Source organism: Falco cherrug, chromosome 1 (genome assembly GCF_023634085.1).
Source record: "Falco cherrug isolate bFalChe1 chromosome 1, bFalChe1.pri, whole genome shotgun sequence".
Classification (NCBI taxonomy): Eukaryota; Metazoa; Chordata; class Aves; order Falconiformes; family Falconidae; genus Falco; species Falco cherrug.
In genome coordinates this window covers 26,583,080-26,604,965 of record NC_073697.1, presented here as the reverse complement: position 1 = coordinate 26,604,965, position 21,886 = coordinate 26,583,080, and the positions used below count along the sequence as shown (strand labels likewise).

At 58.0% G+C, this 21,886-nt stretch overlaps 1 protein-coding gene across 2 annotated transcripts; it reads right to left on the bottom strand.

The window, feature by feature from the left end:
- Positions 1-8,473: 8,473 nt before the first annotated feature.
- Positions 8,474-12,851, bottom strand: PRDM8 (PR/SET domain 8). Of its 2 annotated transcripts, none has more exons than XM_055701061.1 (4): positions 12,591-12,851; positions 10,767-11,064; positions 10,250-10,481; positions 8,474-10,007 (listed from the first exon to the last, which is right to left on the bottom strand). In XM_055701061.1, exons 2-4 carry the CDS (start codon positions 10,983-10,985, stop codon positions 8,587-8,589), a joined length of 1,872 nt encoding a protein of 623 aa, XP_055557036.1. In that variant the 5' UTR covers positions 10,986-11,064; positions 12,591-12,851; the 3' UTR covers positions 8,474-8,586. The 2 variants fall into 2 exon arrangements, with proteins under 2 accessions (XP_055557036.1, XP_055557035.1); XM_055701060.1 differs by having other exon boundaries at positions 10,767-10,987; positions 12,591-12,850.
- Between the last annotated feature and the right edge of the window lie 9,035 nt (positions 12,852-21,886).

Sequence of the window (21,886 nt, the reverse complement as noted above, 5' to 3'; positions counted from 1 at the left end):
CCGGCACGCAGCCCAAATTCTGCACCTGTGTGCCCTTACTGCTCTTGCAAATCTCCATTTTCCCTCTAAACCCTACCTAGAAAACCCTCTGCAGCCATCACCGGGGTAAGCTCTGGCTGGTGGACGCCTGCCCAGGGCCTGGCTCTGGCAGGAAGGAGGCAGAGCGGGTGGCACGCTGGAGGGTGACCTTCGCCTGCAGAGGAAGCTGAAGGTCAGGGGCGCAGGGAGGGACACACACTTAAGGGGCCATATCCAGCCTGACCGACACCTGGCACAGCCTGGTGTGAACAGAAATGATCTCACAACAACATTACTGCAATTTCAAACTATTTATCAGCACAGATATATATATATATACACACACACAGATATATGTGCACACATGTTTATATATAAATGTGTATATATAGACAACTCTCTATATAGATACACATACCTGAAGGAGGGTCAGGGCACTCAAAAGCATGTTTACTTCTTCCAGCTGTAGTGGTTGGCCTGGTAAAATCTATGGCTTCCAGTTACTCACCTCATCTTGTATTTAATTACATGCACATGCGGACTCTAAATCCAGATCCATGAGCAAGACAAGGACCTAAAGGGGTTAGGAACTTCTCCCATGATGTTTGGACTAGGCCTTGTATATCAGCACAGCTGAAGCACGCACAGAGGCACAGCCACCTCACCTGAGGAAGATCTCCCCTTTTGCATCTTTGCTTTTAAGGCTGCAGCTGCTAAAGGATCAGCTCCAGGGAAATCACTGTTCTCCATCCAGGTCAAGGCAACCATAAACTGTTTCTACCACTGTAAGTTAGGGTAAGTGTAAAAAAGTTTAAAGTCTTCATCGTGGAGGTGTCTGGGCACAGCAGCAGGAAGCAGGGAACAGGAACAGCAGCAGGAAGGAGGTACAAGCAGGTCCTGAGCAGAGATGCCCACCAACACTGCCATGCCTGGAGGTTCACCAGCAAGCCCAGCCTCCCAAATTTTGATCCTAGTGTCCACCTTCATAGTTTTCACCAGCTTTTCTAGTGCTGCCAGGCATCCTCTGCTACTACACTCTTCCAGACCAGTTTCTCCCCTCATAGTGAAAAACTTCCTGAAAACTGGAATTGCTGTGGGGTGAGGCCATTGGAAAGGCTACCAAGAAGGTGACACTGGCCAGGTGAGCTTGACCAAGGGGGTCCTCTAGACCTGCTGTTGGTGGCAACCCCACTGCACCATAGATTCATGACTCCTTCTGGGAGACACCATGAGACAGCCAAGCCCATTGGGGTCTTATTGCTGCACTCTCCACTTTTCCCTGCTGTGGGATAGGACATGCATACCCTGCCTGAGAAGCGGGGTTCTGTCTCAGATGGGGGCTCCTGCCCATCTGCAGGATGCCATTGCCCTCCTCTGGGGACTCCTGAGTCCCCATTAGGGCCCTAGCCCAGCCAGCCACGCTGGCAGAGAAATGACTCACACAATAGATTGTCTTTATGACACATGACATATTTTCATCTTCACGATGAAACCTTAAAGAAAACCCCCAAGCAGTCCTTTGGGCATGAAACTATATTGTCTTGAGCTGTTTTCATTTGCATCTATTAATTAACGTTAATTTCAAATGGTCCGAGCACTCATGTAGCATCACACAGTAAAAAAAAAAAAAAAAAATAATGATGAGGCTTAAATCTAAATAAATAAGTAGATGTAATAGTCAACTTCCTCAAATAATCCGGTGTAATTGCCTTTGGCAGTGGCAACCCTTACATACACACCAGCAGCTTCTGAAGCCTAATGCTGATGTTGTGTTACATAAATTATTCAAGGCTTGGTGACAGAGAAAACTTTTAGCAAATGGAGAAAATAAGCTGGGTTTCAAGTGTAAAATTTCTTGTTTGAAGAGGAGAAGGGCTTTTCTGAGCCTGTTTGATCTGCTGCATAACATGGGCAGTGCTTTGCATGGCAGGAACACTCGCCCCTCCAAACATGAGCCTGGAGCTATTTAATTGCCCCTTAAAAATATGCAAGGTAAAATGTGACAAGACATAAAACAAACCAGCAAAGCTCTGTTCAGCGAGCTTGTGCGTGAAGCTGTAGCCCTGGCTGTACCCAAGCCGCCGCATGCTCCGCCAGCCCTCTGTTTATAGGAACCACCCTGGTTCCCATGGGATGTACGTGTATGGGTATGACAGCCCTGAGCCAAGCCGTGCCAGTCTACAGAAGTGCCCTACCAGATGGCCTCACAGGAAATGCATGCCAGGCTTTCAACATCACTCATTTTTTTCACTCACAGGAAGGTTTATTTCACGGTATTAGCAGAGTAATAACATGCTGGATTCAACCTCTCCGGGGAGTGAGAAGCGACACCACTGTCCCTGTGCTCATGCTGCCACTGGGTGCCCTGGGGCCAGCTACTCCCTAGGGAAACAGCCCACACCACCCCAAAACCTTGCAAAAAAGCCTTTGCAATAAGGATTTGTGGCCTGGAGGAAACTCACCCGCAGCAGGACAGGGTGGGTGGCTGTGCCCCAGATCACTCTGCGTATCCCTCCAGGAAGCATCCCTGCTCCTGGGAGAGGGTGCGAGCTCTGGCCCCTAGAGCAGCTCTGTACAGGGCTGAAAGCAGAATATGTTACCAGCATAAATGCATTAACCCAGTTTAATTTAATTAAGATACCCAGGTGCTGTGGGGAACCCAGATGACATGCACCCCTTCCCCACGGGCACAAAACCCACAGCAAGTTCACTCAGAAGCCACCTCACCAGCCTTACCACTGGAAAACACCAGCCTGGCATGTTCCTGAGAGGCCACAGCTGCAGGCACCTCTAAGAAAGGGCAAAACTGAGCCAAGGCCCGAAGATGCTTCATTTAAGAGAAGCCTGAGCACAGCAGCTTCCCCTGCAGCACTCTGGGCCAGCTCCCCATGGATGGGGCTGCCACCTGGCTGCATTTCTGCAGGCAGGGGCTGGCAGCAGGCTTGCAGGACAATGACAGACAATCGCTGCCCTAATGGGTTAGTTTGGTCTATTAAAACAAAATACAGTGTAAATAGCGTGGCTGGAAGATGGACCTTACGCTGAATACAATAGGCAGTGAGCAGGGTGCTCCCAGGTGTGACACAGCTTTTGCATGCCAACTTCAGCAACTCTCCTGCACTTACCCAGTATTACCATCAACACAAGACACGCCAGCACACACAGTCACCCCTGACACCACTGCAGACGCCCTCTAAAAGAAAACAAACCCACAACCCTTCCCAAATCAATGCAGAGGTATTTCTGGCAGGCAGCTGGTACCAAAGGCGGAACCGCACCAGTAGCATGGGTGTATTTGCACATCGGTGCACATCTATACACAGCCAGTGCCTTTTGCACAGCAAGGCCTCCCAGGACCCTGCAGTTTGTCTATGTCCAAGGCTGCAGTACGTCCCTGAGGTAAGGAAAGTTCTAAAGGCGTCGCTGCAGACATAGACAGTGCAAGGGAGCGGGGATGGGCAGCGCTGCGCTCCCGGACACTGTGCCCAGGGCGACAGGCAGAGCCCAGCTTCAGCCTGCCCGCAGTGCCCCCACGCTGCTGCTGGGCGCCCTCCTCCCACCCGTGGGACCGGGCAGAGAAAGCAACCTGTTCATGTTTAAACCTTGATGGGTACAGTGTCCAGCTGTTGCAATGGAAAACAGGTAAGGAAATAAAAGAGATATTAACAAGTGAAAAATAACTGGTCTTTAAAAAAAATCCAAGGCAAGCCAGGTATTTTCCAGCATTTTGCAGAACAGCACCTTATTTAATAGAAATTTCCCCCCTGCATTTTGTTTTTTGTGTGTATTTGTTTTAAACCCACCATCAATACCTTCTGTACTGGGTAAGATCTTTTCCCCCTCCAAATAAGACCTTAGCAGCAGGGTCTGATTTTGACTCCAAAGTAAAGAATAAATACTGTATAGCTTGTATTATTTTCAAAACAAGTAAACTATTTCAGTCTTTGCTTAGATATTCATAGCCAAATGATGCATTTTTAAGAGCCGGATATTACAATGAAATCTTAATAGCCACTTTTTCAATTTTAACAGCTTGCCCAATTACAGGTTAACTAGTGATACACACCTTGCAAAGAGGATCCCAGCCTACTCAGGAGCAACTGCAGCAAATAGTGTCACCAACCAGGCAGCAGACTTTCATCCCTCCATCATGCCAGCATGTTGCTTTACACTTAGTGGAAAACCCAGCAGAGAGATTTTTGGGCAGCCTCTGCAGACTGTGATGCATATCAAGCGCTTGCCGTGAGCCAGGGGGATGCTCCGGCAGAGCTGGGAGGGGGCTGACCCTTGCTCAGACGCCTCTGTCCAGACCTAAAGTAAAATATCCTGGTGAAAGCAGTCAGCATCCATGCTGTCGTGAGTTCAGCTTCCTGTGTCTGACCGCACGGGTGCTAATCCACAGCTGAACCTGCTGCCACATGAAGCCAGAGGCAAAGCTCTCATTGGCTTTGGTGGGGGCAGGATCAGGCCCCAAGACAGGCAGCTGCTCTCTGCTTTAGCCTGGGGGTTCACGAACTGTGGGTCTGCTGCCCATGGCCACCTGACTGCTGCTTGTTGTATTAAAAACAAACAATAAAGCCGCAAACCAGTCTTGCCCACAAATATGACTGAAATGTATTAGAACAAATGCAATTCAGATCTGCTTTCAAACAGTAACTAATGCAGATGCAAGCGTGCCCACTGCATCCTGGTGACAGATTAATATCTGCATTTGTTGGAATTATTATTTTAATTATTTGCAGCATGGCCTGGCCACAGACCAAGCAGCCTTACCTTGAGCACTGCAGGAAGCAGACAAAGGGTTCCCCTGGCAGCACTGGGGCTGACCGAGGCTGAAGGCTGCCCTTCCTCACTCTCAAGGTGCTCATACTTCTCTGCAGGTTGTCAAAGATGCACCTCATGGCATGGGCTTTGAAGGCAGACGCAGCTGTGTGCTCCCGCACAGGCTTGCAGGGGCAGCTCTCCCAAAGAAATGCCTCAGTGCTGCCTTTTCTGGGCTGCAGTGCTGGGAGAGGATCCCATGCCAGGGAAAGCCGGCTGGTTCTGTGGCTTGGCTAGGCTCTACCCTGCACAGAAATGCAGCACAGTATCAGTCCACAGACAGCAAAAGACACTAAAAAAAAAAAAAAAAAGATATTCCCTTCCTTCCGATTTCGCATGCAACCAGTACTGTTTAATTGACAAAAGAGCAGTGTTTGGGCAATAGCACTCACTCTGACCCTGAGGAAAGCCAGCACGGTTCTGAGGGGGTGAAGGATCTGCTGCGGCCAAGTCCTGAGCCCCAGTGGCCCAAGGGAAACTCCCGTCGCCGTCCTCCGTACAACACCCAACCATACAGGACCAAGGGTGCTGCTTGCCCTTATAATGTGATGTCCTGCTTGTGCAGATAGCATCAGCTGGGTTTTGTATATCACTTCTGAGCCTGATACCAGATTTTATCAAAATAAAGTCTAACATCTTCGATTAGATTTCCTGCCCACAACTCCTGTACATTTTTGGCACTTATGTAGAGAAACAGCGTGAGCTTTGTGTAGCAGTCATGGCACAGGGTGCGTGCTGCACCACAGATGCATTACTACGTGGCATTATTTTTAAGGGGCTGACAGTGCAGGCAGGCACCCCTTAGCCCAGACAGACCGCCAGAGCAAAGCCCTGGGGCTTAACACAGTGCCTGCAGACAGGGTCAAAATGAGAGGGTGGAAGAGCAGGGTGCTGCCGGGGCGAAACAGGGAGAGGCCATGAAGTACTTGGTTTTAATCTGAGAGATGCCGTGTGTGCCGAGGTGCCCGAGCCCCGGTGAGCCAGCTCCCGCAACACTCACCCGTGGGCAAGGCCGAGGGGGCCGAGGACATGAAGCCGCAGCTCTTAACAGCACGAGGACCCAAAAATCAGAGTGCGCGGAGGCGGGGAGAGCTCCGTTTGTACCTTCTTTATCGGGGTGCCGGGCACGCACCGAGCCCCGAGAGCGGCCCCGGGGCTGCTGGAGAAGCGGAGCTGCCCCGCCAGAGGGGCTGGGGAGCCGCGCCCCGCCGAGAAGCGCAGGCAGGCAGCCGGCCACCCCCCGGGCACACCCGGGCATCCCCCGGACAACCTCCGGAGACCCCCGGGCTCCCCCCGGGCATTCCCCGGGCACCCCCGGGCTCCCCCCGGGCACCCCCGGGCACCCCCGCGCTCCCCCCGGGCATCCCCCCGCTCGCCCCGCGCTCCCCGCCGAGCGCGGCCCGCCGGCGGCCCCGCTAGATGGCGATGCCCGCCCGCCCCCGGCGTCGCCGGGCAAAGGGCCCGGTACGGCAGCCCGGGGCACCCCCGAACGCCCTCCCGAGCCACAGCGACGTTACCGCCTCTAAGGAACGCTCCTGGGGGGTAATTAGGGCTCTCGAGCCCGCCATTAATTGCGGGCAGGTGTAGCCACGCGTGTGCCTGACCGCAATGAACAGCGTTTGGGGGCTGGGGGTGACGTTTCAGCACCTTGTGTGGTTTGGGGGTTATTTGTACCGTCCTGGGGGCCAGGCAGATTTTGGCTTTCAAGGGCAAGTGTGCTGATGGGGCAGACATCATCAGAGGGAAGCTGTACGGGGAGGCGGGGGGCACCTCCGGACCCTGATACCAGTTTCCTATCAGTGACCCACTTGTGCTCTTCTGACGTGCAGGAGTGCCGGTGCTGGTGATCGGGCTCAGGTCTCTGCAGGAAGAGACAATGCAGCTCAAACTATGCAGAGCTTTTAAGCGTGTCCCATCTGAAGCTTCAGCTAACTCACCCCGAGCTGTAAAGGTTGTGCAGTAGGTTGGGGTTCTTCATGGCGAATTCCAAAATGGATGGCAGTGGATGCCGGTGGCACCCTGTGCCACATTTGCACAAAACTGTGGGACTCCCAAGCTCTGACTTGGACTCCTGGCATGCCTCCTGCCCTGGGATATTTTCCTCGCTGGCGACCCACGTGCAGCCTTGTCCCTGTGACACCCAGCCCTCACCAGTTACACCAGCTTGTGCGTGGAGATGTTTTCAATACATCACCAAGCTGCTGCATCAGCTAGTGCTCTCCCTTGCACCCAAAAATATGTGGGTCTGACACAAAATGCACCCACTGCAGGTGGTACCCATAGGATCAGGCTGCTCACTGCCATGTCCAGGGAGGATCCCCCTCTCCTGAGCCCTCCCATGTGTCCCTAGCTGTGGGCCCATCACCCCAACAATGCACTGGGGCAGAGGGGACCCACCACCAGCCCCCCCAAGCAGTCCCTGTCTCAGGACACCCCAGACTGGGGGCTCCTCTGTGTCCTGTCACCCCAGGCCCTATGCAACTCCTGGGAGCTCTGCCCACAGCCAGGGCCCAGGCTCCCCTCACCCTGCAAGCTGGGAACCATGCACAGCCCTGGTAAGGGTGGGGGGCAATAAAGGCTCCTGGCAGAGGTGAGATGGGTGGGTGGCATGGAGGAAAGGGGAAGCCCGACAAGAGGGCTGGGAAGGAAAAGGACAAGGAAAAGAAAAGAAAAAAGGAAAAAGGAATAGAAAAAAGGAAAAGGAAAAAGAAAAAAGGAAAGGGAAACGGAAAAGGAGAACTGGAGAGAGGAAAGGAAGAGACAGAAAGAGAAAGAAAGAAAAAGAAAGGCAAAAGGAAAAAATTAAATAAAGCAAAAAATGAGAAAGGGAGACGAAATAAAGGGAAGAACAGGATGAAAGAAAGAGAAACAAAAGGTGAGTAAAATGCGGGGCAAACCCAAGGATGAACAGACGGAAGACCGGACGGCTGTAAGAGGCCGAGGGAAGGAGGGAGCGAAGGGAAGGCGAACGGAGAGGAGAGGCAGCTGAGTCTCGGCCCGGCCCCGCAGCCCGGCCCGGCCCAGGCGGGGGCACCGCTCACGCCGCCGCTCTGCTCCCACCGCCCGCCGCGCCGGCATCGAGTAACGTCCAGGTGCTTTGAAGAAAATAAAGTCATTTATTGTCAAAGCATCCAACATACCCAGATAAACTATAAAGTTTAATAAATCTTTTCGAGAGAGGGGAGGGGGGGGAACCAAACCCAAACCGAAAAAAGGCAAGGTAACACGGAACTATCGAGACTCCATTCCACGGGCACCAAGTGACACTCTGCAGTGACAGGGGCACGGGCGGCGGGGGCCGGGCGGGCGGGAGGCACCCGGCGCATGCAGGACCCCGGCCCGCCGCCCCCGCCGCGCACCTCCCCGCCTTTAGCTTTATATCTAAAATAAAAATTTACCCTGACATATAATTATTATTACATCTAAACCATAAGTGCTTAATAATTTAAGTAGAAACGTATGACAAATGCATCAATATGTTGCAATATATGACATTTTAAAAAATGTATTTTTTTAAGTCATTGGCGCTTTTTTTTTCTTCTTTTTTTCCCGGTGCTTTTATTTTTTTTTTCCTTTTTTCTTCCTCCTCCTTTTTCTTCTTCTTCTTCTCCTTCTCTTCACCCCCGCTGCCCTCCCCGCCCCTCCCCGGAAAGTGAAAATGCGTGCATCGAAAAGAAAGGAAAGAAAGCGTCGGGCGGCCGCTGCCCTCCGCGGGGGGTCCCCGGGGTGGGGTGAGGGGGGTCCCCGCTAGTTGTGCGAGGTCATGTGGCGGGAGAGGTGGTGGCGCTCGCGGAAGGACTCGTTGCAGATGGGGCACTTGAGCTTCTCCTCGCGGCGCCGCTTGACGAGGGGCTCCAGCGCGTACTCCTTCTTGTGATGGGAACGCATGTGGTACACCAGGTCCGAGGTCATGCGGAAGGATGCGTTGCATTTGGCGCACCAGTTCTGGGCCGGCAGGCACAAAGAGGTGAACGACGGCGGCAGCAGCGTCAGCGCCGACGGCAGCTGCAGCTGCAGCGGCCCCGCCGCCGCCGCCGCCACCGCCGCCGCCGCCGAGCTCTTGGGCCAGAAGGCGGTGGTGTAGAGGAAGGGGCTCTGCTTGGGCAGCCCCCCGCCGCCGCCGCCGCCGCCGCCGCCGCCGCCGCCCCCCCCGCCGCCGCCCGCCGCTTCCCCGCCGCCCGGCAGCTTGACGGCCAGCGCCTCGGCGGCATAGAGGCGGGCGGGGGCGCCGGTGCCGTCGGGGCAGGGCTCGCCCAGCCCACCCAGCTTCTGGCCCAACACTAGCGGCGGGACGTGGGGGAAGGAGCGGGCGGGCTGGGAGAAGGCGCTCTTGCGCTCCTCCGCCCCGCCGCCGGGGCCACCCCCCAGCTGCGGCACGGTGGTGAAGGCGCTGCCCCGAGCCGGGCTGCCCCCCTCCAGGCGGGCGGCCAGCGGGCCCCCGGGGCCGCCGCGGGGGCACAGCCCCGGCTCGCTGCCGGCAGCCCCCGGGGCGGCGGGGGAGGCGCGCTCCTGGCCCTCCTCGGGGCCGCCACCGCCGCCGTCGGGCTCGGGGCCGCGGGCCGTCTTCTTCACCTCCACGAAGGCGCTGCGCTTGGCCTCCCCCGTCTCCGGGCTGGGCGGCGCAAAGAGGCGGCCGCCCTCCTCCAAGCCGCAGTAGGAGCCGGTCGCCCGGTACTGCTGCTGCGGGGCGCACACCGGCTCCTCCTTGGGCGCCGAGGGCAGCCCCGGCCGCTCCGTCGGGAAGCGGCCCCGCGCCGCCGCCCCGGCGCCCCGCTCCTCCTCTTCGGGGTACCGCCGCTTGGCTTTCCCGGCCGCCGCCTCGGGGCCGCCTTCGGGGGCCGCCGTCCGCCCCGGCGACCCGCCGTGGCCGCTGCGGGAGTTTTCCAGCTCCCGCGCTAGGTTGTGGAAGTCCGTGGAGGGCTTGGTGCTGGCGGCGGGGCTGCCGCCGTCGGCCCCGGGGAAGGGGTGGTGGAGCGGCCCGCCGGCCTTGCAGTACTTGCCGGCCTCCTGCTCCTTGCCGGCGCCGTCTTTGCCGACCGGGGCCTCGGCGGCGGGACCGGTGTCGGGGCCGTGCAGCCTCTTGGGGCAGCGGAACCGGAGGTGCGCGGCGAAGGGCAGCTCGAACTGGAAGCGCTGGCTGCACTCGGGGCAGGCGAAGGGCGGCGACCCTGCGGCCGGGCACACGCACAGGCGGGACGGGACACACAGAGACGGAGGCACCGTCAGCCGCGGCCGGCGACGGGGCGTCCCCCGGGGAGCAAGGGAAGGGGGGCGGGGGTTCCCGACGCCGGCCGCCTCCCCACAGCCACCCCGGGTGCGGATCCTCGCCCAGCCTCCCCCCTCCACGGCGGCCCCCGGTCACCCGCGGCCGCAGGAAGGTGGTCGCGGCGCGGCCGCGCGGGACACCCACCATTGCTGCGGGCGGGGGCCCGGGCGGGGCTGAGCAGCAGCAGCTCCGTCAGCTCCTTGCCGTACCACACCAGCAGCTCCTCGTCCTTGGCGATGCGGCGCAGCGAGCGGTAGAAGAGCTGCCCGCTCTTGATGTAGGCCTCCAGGTTCTGCTCCTCCCGCTCCCGCGCTGACTGCACCAGCCGCAGCCACATCAGCCCCTCCGACGAGCCGTTGGCTGCCGACGTGTCCACCTGCAAACCCCGCGTTAATAACCGCGCACGGACGGACAGACGGACGGACCGACCGACCGACCGACCGACGGGGTGGGGCCGGGCAGCCCCGGCAGCGGCGGCAGGAGAGCGGCTCTGACATCGCCAGCGGTGGGGTAAAGCATCCCGGCGGCGGAGGGTCCCGCCCGGGGCCGCGGCCAGTCCGACGGGGCTGCGCTCCGCGGCGAGGATGCGCTCGGGCAGCGGCCATCGGGGCGACCGGCGGCGGCGGGCAAGTTCCCCGGCCGCGGGGCGAGCGGCTCTTACCCGGAATATGTAGGGGACGGTGCGCTTGTCGGTGGACTTGAGGGCGATGAAGGCAATGCTGTCGTACAGGGATGTGTGGCTCAGGACGCAGGGGCCGAAAATGGCATTTTCTGGAATGTCGCAGGTGGTGTAAACGCTGGTGAAAATGTCAGTCAAGCACTGCTGGACCGTCTTGGCGTCCCCGTCCCATATTCCCCTCTGGACGCCGGCGTCCTCCATGCCTGCGGGCCGAGAGAGGGGCAGAGCGGAGACGTTACAGCGCGGTGGGGCCCTGCCGCAGGGCTGCGAGGAGGTGCGGCTGCGACCCGCCGGGGAAAACAAAACAAAATATAAAAAATAGTATAATTAACAAAATAATAATAATAAAAAAAAGCGGCAGGCGAGCACTTTCACCGATCTGGAAGAAAAAATAATAAAGGCGGCGAGGAGCTCCGCGAGCGGAGGCGAGGTGCGGGGAAGCTGCCGCGATGGTTTATTTATCAGCGAGCGCGACGGGCGCCGGCGACGGGCAGCGACGGGCAGGCGCTGGGGGGAGAACCCCGGGCCGAATCCTGCCACGGGCAGCAGCCGGGCAAAAAGGGGCCAGCAGCGTGCGGGCCCCCCTTCCCGGCCGGTGTCCCGTCCCCCCCGTCCCCCCCCCCGCCCCTGCAAGAGAGGAGCGGGGCCGTCTCCGGGCAGTGACAGAGGAGCAGAGCGAATGGGTTTCAAGTGGCTTGTCATTGTCGCTGATTGCATGTCAGCTCACCTCTCGCTCCGCTCGACAAGAGGGAACGTATGTCTGCTCATTACCATAATCCAGCACTTTCCCTCCGAGACTTTAATTAAAAGCAGCAAGCAGAGGTAATTATTTTTACCTCGACACGCTTATTTATGGAGGAGGGTGAGCCTCGGCTCCCGTGCCCTGCGAGGGGACGGATGCAGGCGGAGGCGAGGCGGGCGGGCGCAGGCAGCGGGCAGCGGGACGGCGGCCCCCGGCTGCCGGTGCCTCCCGCCGCGCCCCCGCTGCCGAGGCCGGGAAGGAGCTCCGCGCCGGTCTGCGGCTGCCCGCGCCCCTGCCGACCCGGTTACCGTGAGGCTGCCTTCCCCCCACCCCATCTGGCATCGAAATCATTCATTTTGGGTTAGCTCGGGAATAAATCTGTTTCTCTGCGTACGCCTATTTACACCCGAAGCCGCTCGCACCGGGCACGGCCCCGCCGAGCCGCCTTTCCCTGCCGCTTTCGGGAGACAGGCGGGTCGCCGGCGGCCCCCAGCAACTTCGCCCTCCGGAGCGGCGGCGTGGGCGGCGTGGGGTCCCGGGCTCCCTCCCGAGAACGCGGGCCGCGGAGAGGGCGCTTTCGCTGCCTCCCCGCCGCCCTCCTCGTTACGGTGCTGCCCGGCGCATCCCTTCCCCGAAGGGATTATTTCGCCAAACGAAACAAACGGCAGCGAGCGGCCCCCGCCAAACTTTCCACCCGCCCTCGCCGGACCCCGCACGGCTCCCCACGGCCCCGCACCTTCCCGTCTGCTCGGGTCCCCCACCCCTGGACCCCGGCGCTGCCTCCCCCCCGGCCGCCCTTTGTCCGGGCCGGGCGGCGCCGGGGCCGCTCCCGGAGCCTCCGCCGCCGGGCACCGCATCCCGGGCAGGGCCGCCGCGCCCCGACCCCCCGCACGGCCATCTCCCGGCATTGTTCCCTCCTCCGGGGCTACCCCGCCGGCGCAGCGCGGCGCGGCGCGGCTCCACTCGGCTCGGCTCGGCTCGGCTTGGCTCCCCCCGGCCGGCCGCTGGGCCCGGCGGCAGAGGCTCGGGGGGGGGGATGGCGGGGCCCCTCCGCGGGTACTCACCAGGGAGTGTGGGAATAGAATCCTCGCCCCGACAAGTGGCACAAAGACGGGCTCCTGCCTCCGCTGCCCCCGGCGCTATTGTATCAGTGCCGCTCCATGGCCGGGGAGGCGGCGGGCCGGGGGCCGGGGCGCGGGCGGCGGCGGGGAGCGGGCAAGCGAGGCGGTGAGGCGGCCGGGGAGGCGAGTGGTGCAGATGGACCCGATGCAGTGAGTGACTGGCACACAGACACACACTTTTTGTTTGCTGCACATAATCTGCCCAATGACGCGTGACAGCCCACGTCCCCTCCCTTTAACCCCTTCGGGGGCTGCCCGCTCGCTGCCTGCCCACCCGCCCGCCCCTCACCTGGCCCCGCAGCCACAGGGTACCTGCGGGGGGGGGGGGGGGGGGCGCGGACACGGGGCGCATCCCCACCCCCACCCCCCGCGCACCGGCCCTTTCCCGCGGCAGACTGCGGGTCGGGGGGCCGCCGCCCCGGGCCGGCCTGGCAGGGTGTGCGGGAGGGGGAGGCGGGGGGCCCGACGGCCGCTCCGCCCGGCACCGGCATCCCGGCGGCCGCCTTCCCGCTCTGCCCTCTCACCTGCCGGGCAGGGGGGAACCCTCAGACCCGCGAATAACATGCCTCCTCGGCAGGGCAAAGGCAGGCAGGGGTGCCCGTGCGGAGGGGGGGGATTGAACGCCCGTCTCGCTCCGCAGACCCGGCCCTTTCGGGATGCTGGCGGCCGAGGCGGAGAAGGCGCTCGGCGGAGGCCCGACGTGCGAACGGACAGTCTCGGGGGTCCCCTTCCCGGCCGGGATCCTGGCGCGATGCGGAGCGGAGAGCGCTGCCGACGGGGCGGCCCCGGCCGGGCGCCCGCCGCCCGCCGCAGCCCTCGCCGTTGCCGGGGCGCGGGGCAGCGCGAGGGCTCGCACCCCCGCACGCGCAGGGCTCATGTATTGACGGACACGCGCGCACATTTGGTGAGCAAAAGCATCCGCAGATGCTCTGTGCCGAAATAAGGTTTTTACCGCATGGGAAAGTGTTTACCGGTTCCTCCCTCATCGCCGTCATTTCAGACACAAAACAGATTAAAAAAAATAAAATAAAAATAGAATTTAAAGCCTCCTAAACTAAACAAAAGAAGAGACAAAGCGTTTTCCAGAGGCGAACGCAGCGTTGTTTGCAATCAGAGAGTGGGCTGATGTTTGGCTTTCAAATTCACTTATCCTCTACGTAATTACGATTTTCCTTGCATTAGGATTAAAGGCTGCATATAATATGCTTTCAACATTTATCTTATTAATTCGACAAAAGACAGCGGAGATTGTCATAACATTAAAAATATGTGAGGCTGTAAAAATTTGGATCTCAATTCCTGCCTCAAAGGGGTTCACCCCCTCCCCTTTTCCCTTTTCCTGTTTTTTTTTTTCTTTCTCCTCTTTTTTTTTTTTCTTTTTAAGTGCTGCAGTTCTCGCTGTGTGATATAAATTGTCCGAATGACTGGCATTAGTAGAGGGGAAAGAAAACCTACGCGTTATTTTTATTCGCGAGAAATTTAAGGGACACCACGGTACATAAACTATCTCGAAATTGCTTCGACATTATCTCAGCTACCGAAATTCCCCGATACTAAAAAGGACCGTAGCAGCATTTATGGGCATTTATTCAGCCTCCGATGCTACGGTAAAAGTGAATCCCAGGCAACAGCGTCGCCCCAGCCCCGCGGAACAGCACTTTGTGTACGCGGGCTCTTTCCGTGTAAGTTGATGCTTCCAGGCGCCGCGGCCGGGGCGCGCCCGCCGCAGACCCCAGCTGCCCCCGCTCCCTGCGAGAGGCCGGTGCCGGTGCCTGGGCAGCCCGCCGTGCCAGCGGCCGGCAATCACGGGCCGCGGGGCTGGGAGGCGGCCGCTGCCCCGGGCTCACCGAAAAGCCGCACCGGGATTTTTTTTTTATATTTTTTTTTTGAGATGTGGGGGCGGACGGTGAAGGTGCGCCCGGCCCCGATCCAGCTGCCGCCCCGCTGCGGGCCGAGGCCCCGGGCGGGGCGAGGGGGCCCGGCCCTAACCGGGGAGAGAGCGGCTGCCCCCGGCCGCATCCCGGCCAGGCCCCGCGCACCCCGCCGGTGTGTGTCCGCCTGCGGGACCGAGTGAACGCTACCTGCCGCCTCCCGCAAACCACTCACAGAACGTCGCGGCACACGGAGGCACAGTGTATGCGTTTATCCTTTCAGAACATCCCCCGCGGACAGCCAAGGGCGACCCGGGCTAAGGAGCTCCAAGCCACCTTCACACGGAACCGCCAGCCGCCTCCCCGCTTGCTTCCAGCCCCCCAAAAGCGCGGCCCCGGCTCCGCAGCACCTGGCGCCGGCGCAGGCCTCCCGCGCCGGCACTGGCCCGGTGAGAAGGGGCTCCCGGGGAAGGGGAGTCCCCGGCAGCGGCCGCGGCGGGACCGGGACTTGGGCTTGGAGGGGGCCGGCGGGCAAGCCGGCGTCCCACGGACACGCGGGGCCGACGGGTGTCCAGCCCCGGGGGGGCGGCCGGAGCTCTGCTGCTCCCCGGCCGGGACCCCGCTGGGGAGGCAGGGCGGCTGCGGGGGCCAAGGGGCCGGCGATGCTCGGCCGCCGTTATCGCTTAACCTCTCGGCGGGAAGTGCCAGATTTCTGCCCGTGGTGAGTTACCATGGGGATGGCTGCAAAGGACAGAGGAGCTGTCTCTCTGAGGATGTCAGGGCACCCTTCTGGCTTCACTGGAGAAGCCTTCTCTTTCCTCACCAGATTTGACCCGGGAAGGCAAAGGGAAAAGGGGCCAGGTGAGGCTGCACAGCTTGTGTTCAGAAACATTCCTGCATCCTTGGGAAACGCTGCCTCAAAGTTGTGACCTGTGCCAGGCCTGTGGATGTATGGTTGCTCCTTTGAGGAGACACATACGCAGGCCAGAGTCAGCTCACAGGCGACTACTATAAAGTGAAAAAAAAAAATGCTGAGAAAATACGCAAGTTCCCAGAGGCGCAGGAGCCCAGCCATGATCTTTCAGGCAGTGCCAGGGGACCACAGGGAGGAGGGATGAAGGGATGCCCAAAGCTGCCTTGCTGCCCTCTCTGCCCTCTGCTGTCAGAGGCAGGGCTGGCCTGCAGTTCTCAGGGGGAGCGCAGGAGGTGGAGCAGAAAAGCAACTCAAAAAACGAAATGCGGAGCCACAAGCTTTCCTGGTGCCTGAAGAAATGCAGGCAGAATGGTTCTCTTCCCCTGAGACAAACACGGCAGCTAGGCCTCTGTAGTGGAAATAAATGGGGGCCTCAGCTGAATGACAAATCACCATTTCTGCATTTAGCTGTTACCAGGCTTGTGGATGGCGCCAGTCCACAGGAAGTCTTGTACTGGGGCATCAGCAGCATCACTGCCATGCTGCAGACCAGCAAACAGGAGCATGGAGAAGCAGTATTTCTCTCACTGTTAGCAATGCTTCTGCGTAGGCATGAGATCCTTCTGGGACTCCTCAGCCCCGCAACCAGACGGACATTTCACCACCACCACGCCCTTGCCAGGGCTGAGGCACACTGGCAATGTCTGCCCTATCTTGTTTGCAGCTCAGCTCCCGAACAAGCCCATGCTCGCTGTCCCTTCCTATTTCTGTCGACCCTTCAGATGCATCTCACTGATGCTTGCAGCAGCAGCTGGGACGTCCAGGTCAAGTTGCTGCCATGTGACAAAACCATGAAGCCCTTTTTGCCAGACACCAGCTTTGGCTGTGGTTCACTCTAAGAAGGAGCAAACGTTCCTGCTCTCCCAGGAGCCCCAGACAGCCACAGTGGGACTCATTGTCCCTTCCCCACCTGTTCTCATCATGACTCAGAGACGCCATAAGCACCTTGGCTATTTCTTCAGCCCTTGATGGTGCTTGAACTTGCCCTGTACTTCTTTCTGAGCAAATGCAGAAACTAGTTAGAAATATTAATCTGTATATTCACCAAAGGGTCACAGAATTTTTTTTGTAACTGAGCAGAAAACAGATCGCTGAGTGTAATATGGGGCAGTTGGTTAAATGGCTAATATATAGCCCCAAATCACTTCCAACTTTTTTCTCAAAATTATTTCTCTCAACCATGGCTTTCTGTTTCTCCTCCTTACTTGTCATGATAGTAGCACCAAGGTTTAAAACGTGGAAAACCTTCACCAAGCTTTAGCTTCCTTAAAATGTTTAACAGCCTCATGGAGGATGTTACTGGCTATGTGGGACTGAAAAGGGGGAGAAATGGAAGGGGAGAAGGACTGAAATCTACTTCTGCTTCATGTATGCCCTCAAGCCTTTCTGTACCCGTATGCCACCACCAGTGTTTCGTGCTGGGGCCGGAGCTCACCCCACTGCGTGGCTCTTGGTTGCCATCAAGCTTTGGCATGGGACCACACAGAAACCAAGAGATGATTGGCAGCGCTGGAGCTGGTGGCAAAGCCCGAGCCTCTGTAGGGGTGACTGGGGGACAGCACAGAGACTGCTCCCTGTGGGGGATGCTCCTACAGCCCCTGGCCCGGGGGCTGCCCAGCATGGTGGGGCAGCACTGGACTCCCTCTCCTTCAGGAGATCCAGGCTCTGCAGCGTGTGGTAGGCAGCCCAACCCTGGTGTTCCCCTGCTGACCATGTGGCCTGGGTGACATTTGTGTCCCTAAAAACTCACCACTGGGACCTGCTTTCTGGGTTACACATAGACAAGCCTTGGCCAGAGCTGACTGCCCAGCATGTTCCTGTCAGGTGGATGATCCACATCTGGGGATGTTTTTTTCCTTCCCTGGGCAGCCTGCAGGGCTGTGAAGGCCTCTGCTGCTCCCCTGAGTGACAGTCCCTAAAGTTTGCAGAGGTTTGCTAAACCCTGGTGGGGAGGGGGTGGGGAAAGCAGTGAAAGGGACAGACAGACAGAGGGGGAGGGAGGGAGGAAAAAAAGAAAGATGCAGAGGATTTCAGCTCCGGCTCTGCTACAGCAACTTGACTTGGGGTGTGTGAAGGAGCCTGAAACTTAAAAAGATTTATTTTCCCTAGTCATAAATCTCATCCCGTTGTTCCTCTGACCAACCAAGCATGATAAAGTCCTTTTCCATAAAGTATTCAGTATTAAAGCCACAAAGCTCACCCAATCAGTAGCCATCTGCTTCTCCCATAACTGCTGCTCCAGAAGCAGGGAAAAACAGCCAGAAGAGAAAGGGCACCACTGTTACGGCTCAGGGACAAATGAGGAGGCAATGAATAGCAGTCAAAACCTTTAGTTTGCCTTGTATATCTGTATCTATAGAGACAGAGAAAGAAAGGAAGCATTATATTGATACAACAATTGTAAAACAAAAAAAGGAAGAGGCATCTAAAGGGCAATACAGCAGGCATCAGAGGGCCCCACGTAAAAGGGATGCGAACAGATTTATAGAAACCTTTAATTGGTTTTCAATTGAAAGATAAAGAGGCCAAGGAAAAAACGGGGAAGAGCGGCCAAGTGATCTGCATTACACCCGTGCATCGGCACCCGATCTCATGCAGCCACAGCATTTCTTATTTTGTTACGATTTCCCCGCTGTCGACCCCCCCTCCACCCCGTCCCTCCCTGAAAGCATCCCAGCCAGCCCAGCCCAGCTCCGCTGAACTTGACTTTCAGCCGGCTGGAAGAAAGCGACCGATATCGACGCATACGCGCTCACACCTCGCCTCCCGCCCCTCGGGGCTAAACGTTGTGAAGGGCCATCCCCAAAGGATGCCCGGCAAGGGCGGGGGGCAGGGCCTGCCCCTCGAGGGGTGTTTGGGGGGTACCTCTCCTCCGGGGCTCGGAACTCGCCGCGCCCCACTCCGCGCCGCTGCCTTGGCTACAGAAATAAAAGCAGCGGTGCAGGTTATAGTGAACGCGGGGGGCGGGGGTGGTGGTGGTGCGGGACCAGGACGACCGTCCTGCGCGAAGCCGCAGGAGCGAGCCAGGGGCGGGTGACTTGGCCGGGGGGCGGGAGGAGCACAAGCCCCGGCTGGGGCAGCATTGCCCAGACCAGGCGGAGCGTGGCCCCCCGCCCCTTCCCGCACCCACCGCCGGGTAATTAGAGGGTTAATGACCGAATTATCTGGTGCCGTAAGAGCAAAGCGTTTGGCCGAAAATCCCCACCGCATCGCGCAAGTGGCCTCGCCCCCCGCCTTGCGCGGGGACATCACCCCCGAGACCGACGGGACTCCTGCACACGGACCCCCGCACACGGACCCGCACACGCATCCGCGCACAGGGACCCGCGCACACGGACCCGCACACGCTGCGGCGGCGGGTCGGGATTAGCCGCCGCTGTAATGCCGCTTTCCGGGATTACGCCCGGGATTAGGCGGCAGACGCGGGGCAGGCAGGCGGCCCCGTCCCCCGGCGCTGCTGCGGCGGGGGGGGCTTTGGGCGGGGAGCTCCCGGGAGTTCGGAGGAGTTTCGGGGCGGCCCGGACCCCCCCGGCTTTTCCCCGCAAGGGCAGCCGCTGTGCAGGGAGCGTGCTGCCGATGGAGGGCAGGAGAGGAAAGACGAAGCCGGAGCTGCTGCCGGCGGCGACATTCACACCCCAGGCACCTTCCTGCGGCCGGGCCGGCCCCGCGGGGGGACGGCGCCCCCCGCCCGGCAGCGCTGTCAGCCGCGCCCGGCCCAGCCCCCGGCCCCGGCGGGGAGGGCGAGGTGCGGGGCCGGGGGGGCCGCAGGGACCAGCTGGGGCCGGGCCTCAAACAGGAAAAAGGGTGTTGTGTGGGTTTTGTTTTGTTTTTGTTGTTGGTTTGTTTTGGTTCTTTTTAGGTCCCCTGGCACGTGAGGGAAACCATCCCAAATAGAATTTATGTGCGTATTAAAAACACCGGTGAGATGCGCTACCCCCCCTCACACAGGTTTTGTTTGTCTCTCTCAGACCTGTGAGTGAGATTGAATGCTGAGTTGAAGGCACAAGTTACTCGGTGGCTTTTCCCAAGCACTATCGTGTCCAGCAGCACTGTATTATGTCAAAAATCTGGCATGGCAGCCAGTGGCACATCTGCTAGGTGTGGATGACATTCATTAGCCAAGGTTCTCTGCTAAATGGCCTGCCAGAGTCTCAGCAGTAATGTCCAATGCCAATCACTCGTTTGCTGCCAGCTGAAAGGCAATCCTGCTTCAGGGATGGCTTCTTTCCATGCTGGCAGGAGAAACAGAGGAAACAATGCATTTAGATGTTTGGGATGTGAGCGAGGTTGCACATGGGAGCAGCAAGCAGATGTAGCAGAAGAAGCGATGAAGTTGTGAAGTGTCATTTAATAATTGCAGCACACGGGAAATGTACTGGCAAGTTGAGATTTAGGAAGGGAAAGCGTTAACCCCTTTCCAAACCACAGGGCAGACAGTGGTGGATGCTTTTTGAAAGGAAATGTAATGAGACCAACCCAGCAAATCACCTGTTTGTGCCCATAAAGGATACGCAACATCTTCAGCACAGGGAGTCTCACGTCAAGACATCCTGGAAAGCAACTCAGGCCCATGAATGTGTCAGTGTCGCAAATCTTGGCATCCATGAACATGGCTTTGAAAGCAAGCAGTGAAGCAGCTGGGTTGGGCATTGAGATGCCATTGTAACTGAGTTGTGTGGAGGTTTTCTTTCTTATTCTAGTGTGTGTGGGGTTTTTTTGTTTGTTTTTTTTTTTTTTTTTTGGGGGGGGGATGAATAAATGCAAGCAACTTTGAAGCAGATTGCTTGTGTGTGGGCTCTTCTGAACCCCATGAAAAGGGAGGCAGGACAGGTCTGCAGTGCTCACCTCCCCACTGCCTGGGTGCACCAAGCCCACGACTGCCCCCCTGCCTAGCCACTTCAGGCATGACCTGCTGCCTCTGCAGGGGGATGAGCAGCACTGGCCTGCTCAAGAGTCAACCTGACTCAGGTTGCCCTTCCTCTCTGGAGGTCTACCTGCTGCAGTCTGGACCATCTCCCTGCTTGTGACTTAGTGGGCTCAGTGCTGGTTTTGACATCTTGGTTCACAGCCTAAAAAGGGCAGCTGCGTAACTGGGGCAGGCTGGGCACTCATTGCACTCTCCTTTGAATGATGTGGAGGCCAGAGACGGAGGGAAGAAGCACCTGCTCAGCACTGCTAATATCATCTTTCTCTGGGAAGAGAGGCTTCATTTTCCTCTTCTCATAGGTCCTGTAAAGGTCCTTGTTCCTACAAAGGAATTAAAACACCTTAGGGTGAGATGGGTGTAAAGATGTTAATACTCCCCTCTTATGACTTTCATAAAACTACAACCACCTAACGAGGTTTGAATTTGAGCCAGTATTTGCATTCCAGTGAACCCAGAAAGCAACCTCAAATAGGTGCTCAATGAAAACTTCCCTCATCCCTCTGCTTTCCTTCTTTCAGCTTCCACTCCTACTTCTATTTCTGTTTACATCCATTCATTTAAGTAGTGGTTCATAAAATGTTTAAAATGCTACCTACACACAAGAGCATACTGTCCTTGCCTCCCAGATGAATTTCTATGACAGCCTCAGTATCTTAAATCTTCCACTACTTTTGCTCATGCAGTGAAAGACCCCTGGTAGCTCTCACTGCCTTTTTTACTTCTTTCAACCAGTCAAGGAATTACTGGTTTTTCCTCCCAGTGTTGGCCTCTCTGCAATTACCTGTTCTGTTAAACCCCCACATACACCTTTCTGCAGTCCCCCAAGAGCCTCACATCCATGCATGCCCCACCAGGTCAGCATCCTGCACCAAGGTGGTGCCCACCTCTAATGCCACGTGTGCTCTGCCCGAGGTTTATAGGACAACTCATAGCCAGCGGCTGTGGCGCCCCCAGTTTCCCCTGCCCAGCTGTCTGTGGTACAGGCTCAGTTGTCAGCCCTCATCCTGGTAGCCTTCTGCTCCCACCACTCTGGGAAGTCACTGTACTGGGGACTGAGCCTTATCAACCTTCTGTTTCTGTGTTTCTGCAGTGGGTTTGTCTCTGTTCTGGTTAGCAGGTTGGCCTCAACTACCTAAGTGTCTGTGAATTATAAGGTATGTCCCCAGTTTCCTACTTTTCATGCTTTAACACTTGCTGTACCACACCAACATACTTTTGGCACAGGCTGTGTGAACGCCGTAACGTACCATCCTCAGGCACTGGCACTGGGTGTGTTTTAAGAGCGGGAACCAAACAGAGAGGCAGAGATGTGACGGTGCTTCTGCCTGCCATCTCCAAACGTTATACCTTTGCTTAAACATATGAGCAATCCCATTTGATCTACCCTGGTGCGTAAAGCTAAGGCTATTAAGTGTGCGCAGGGTAGCGGTCTCCTCACAGAGGAGTCAGAAGAGAGTGGAAAGGAGAG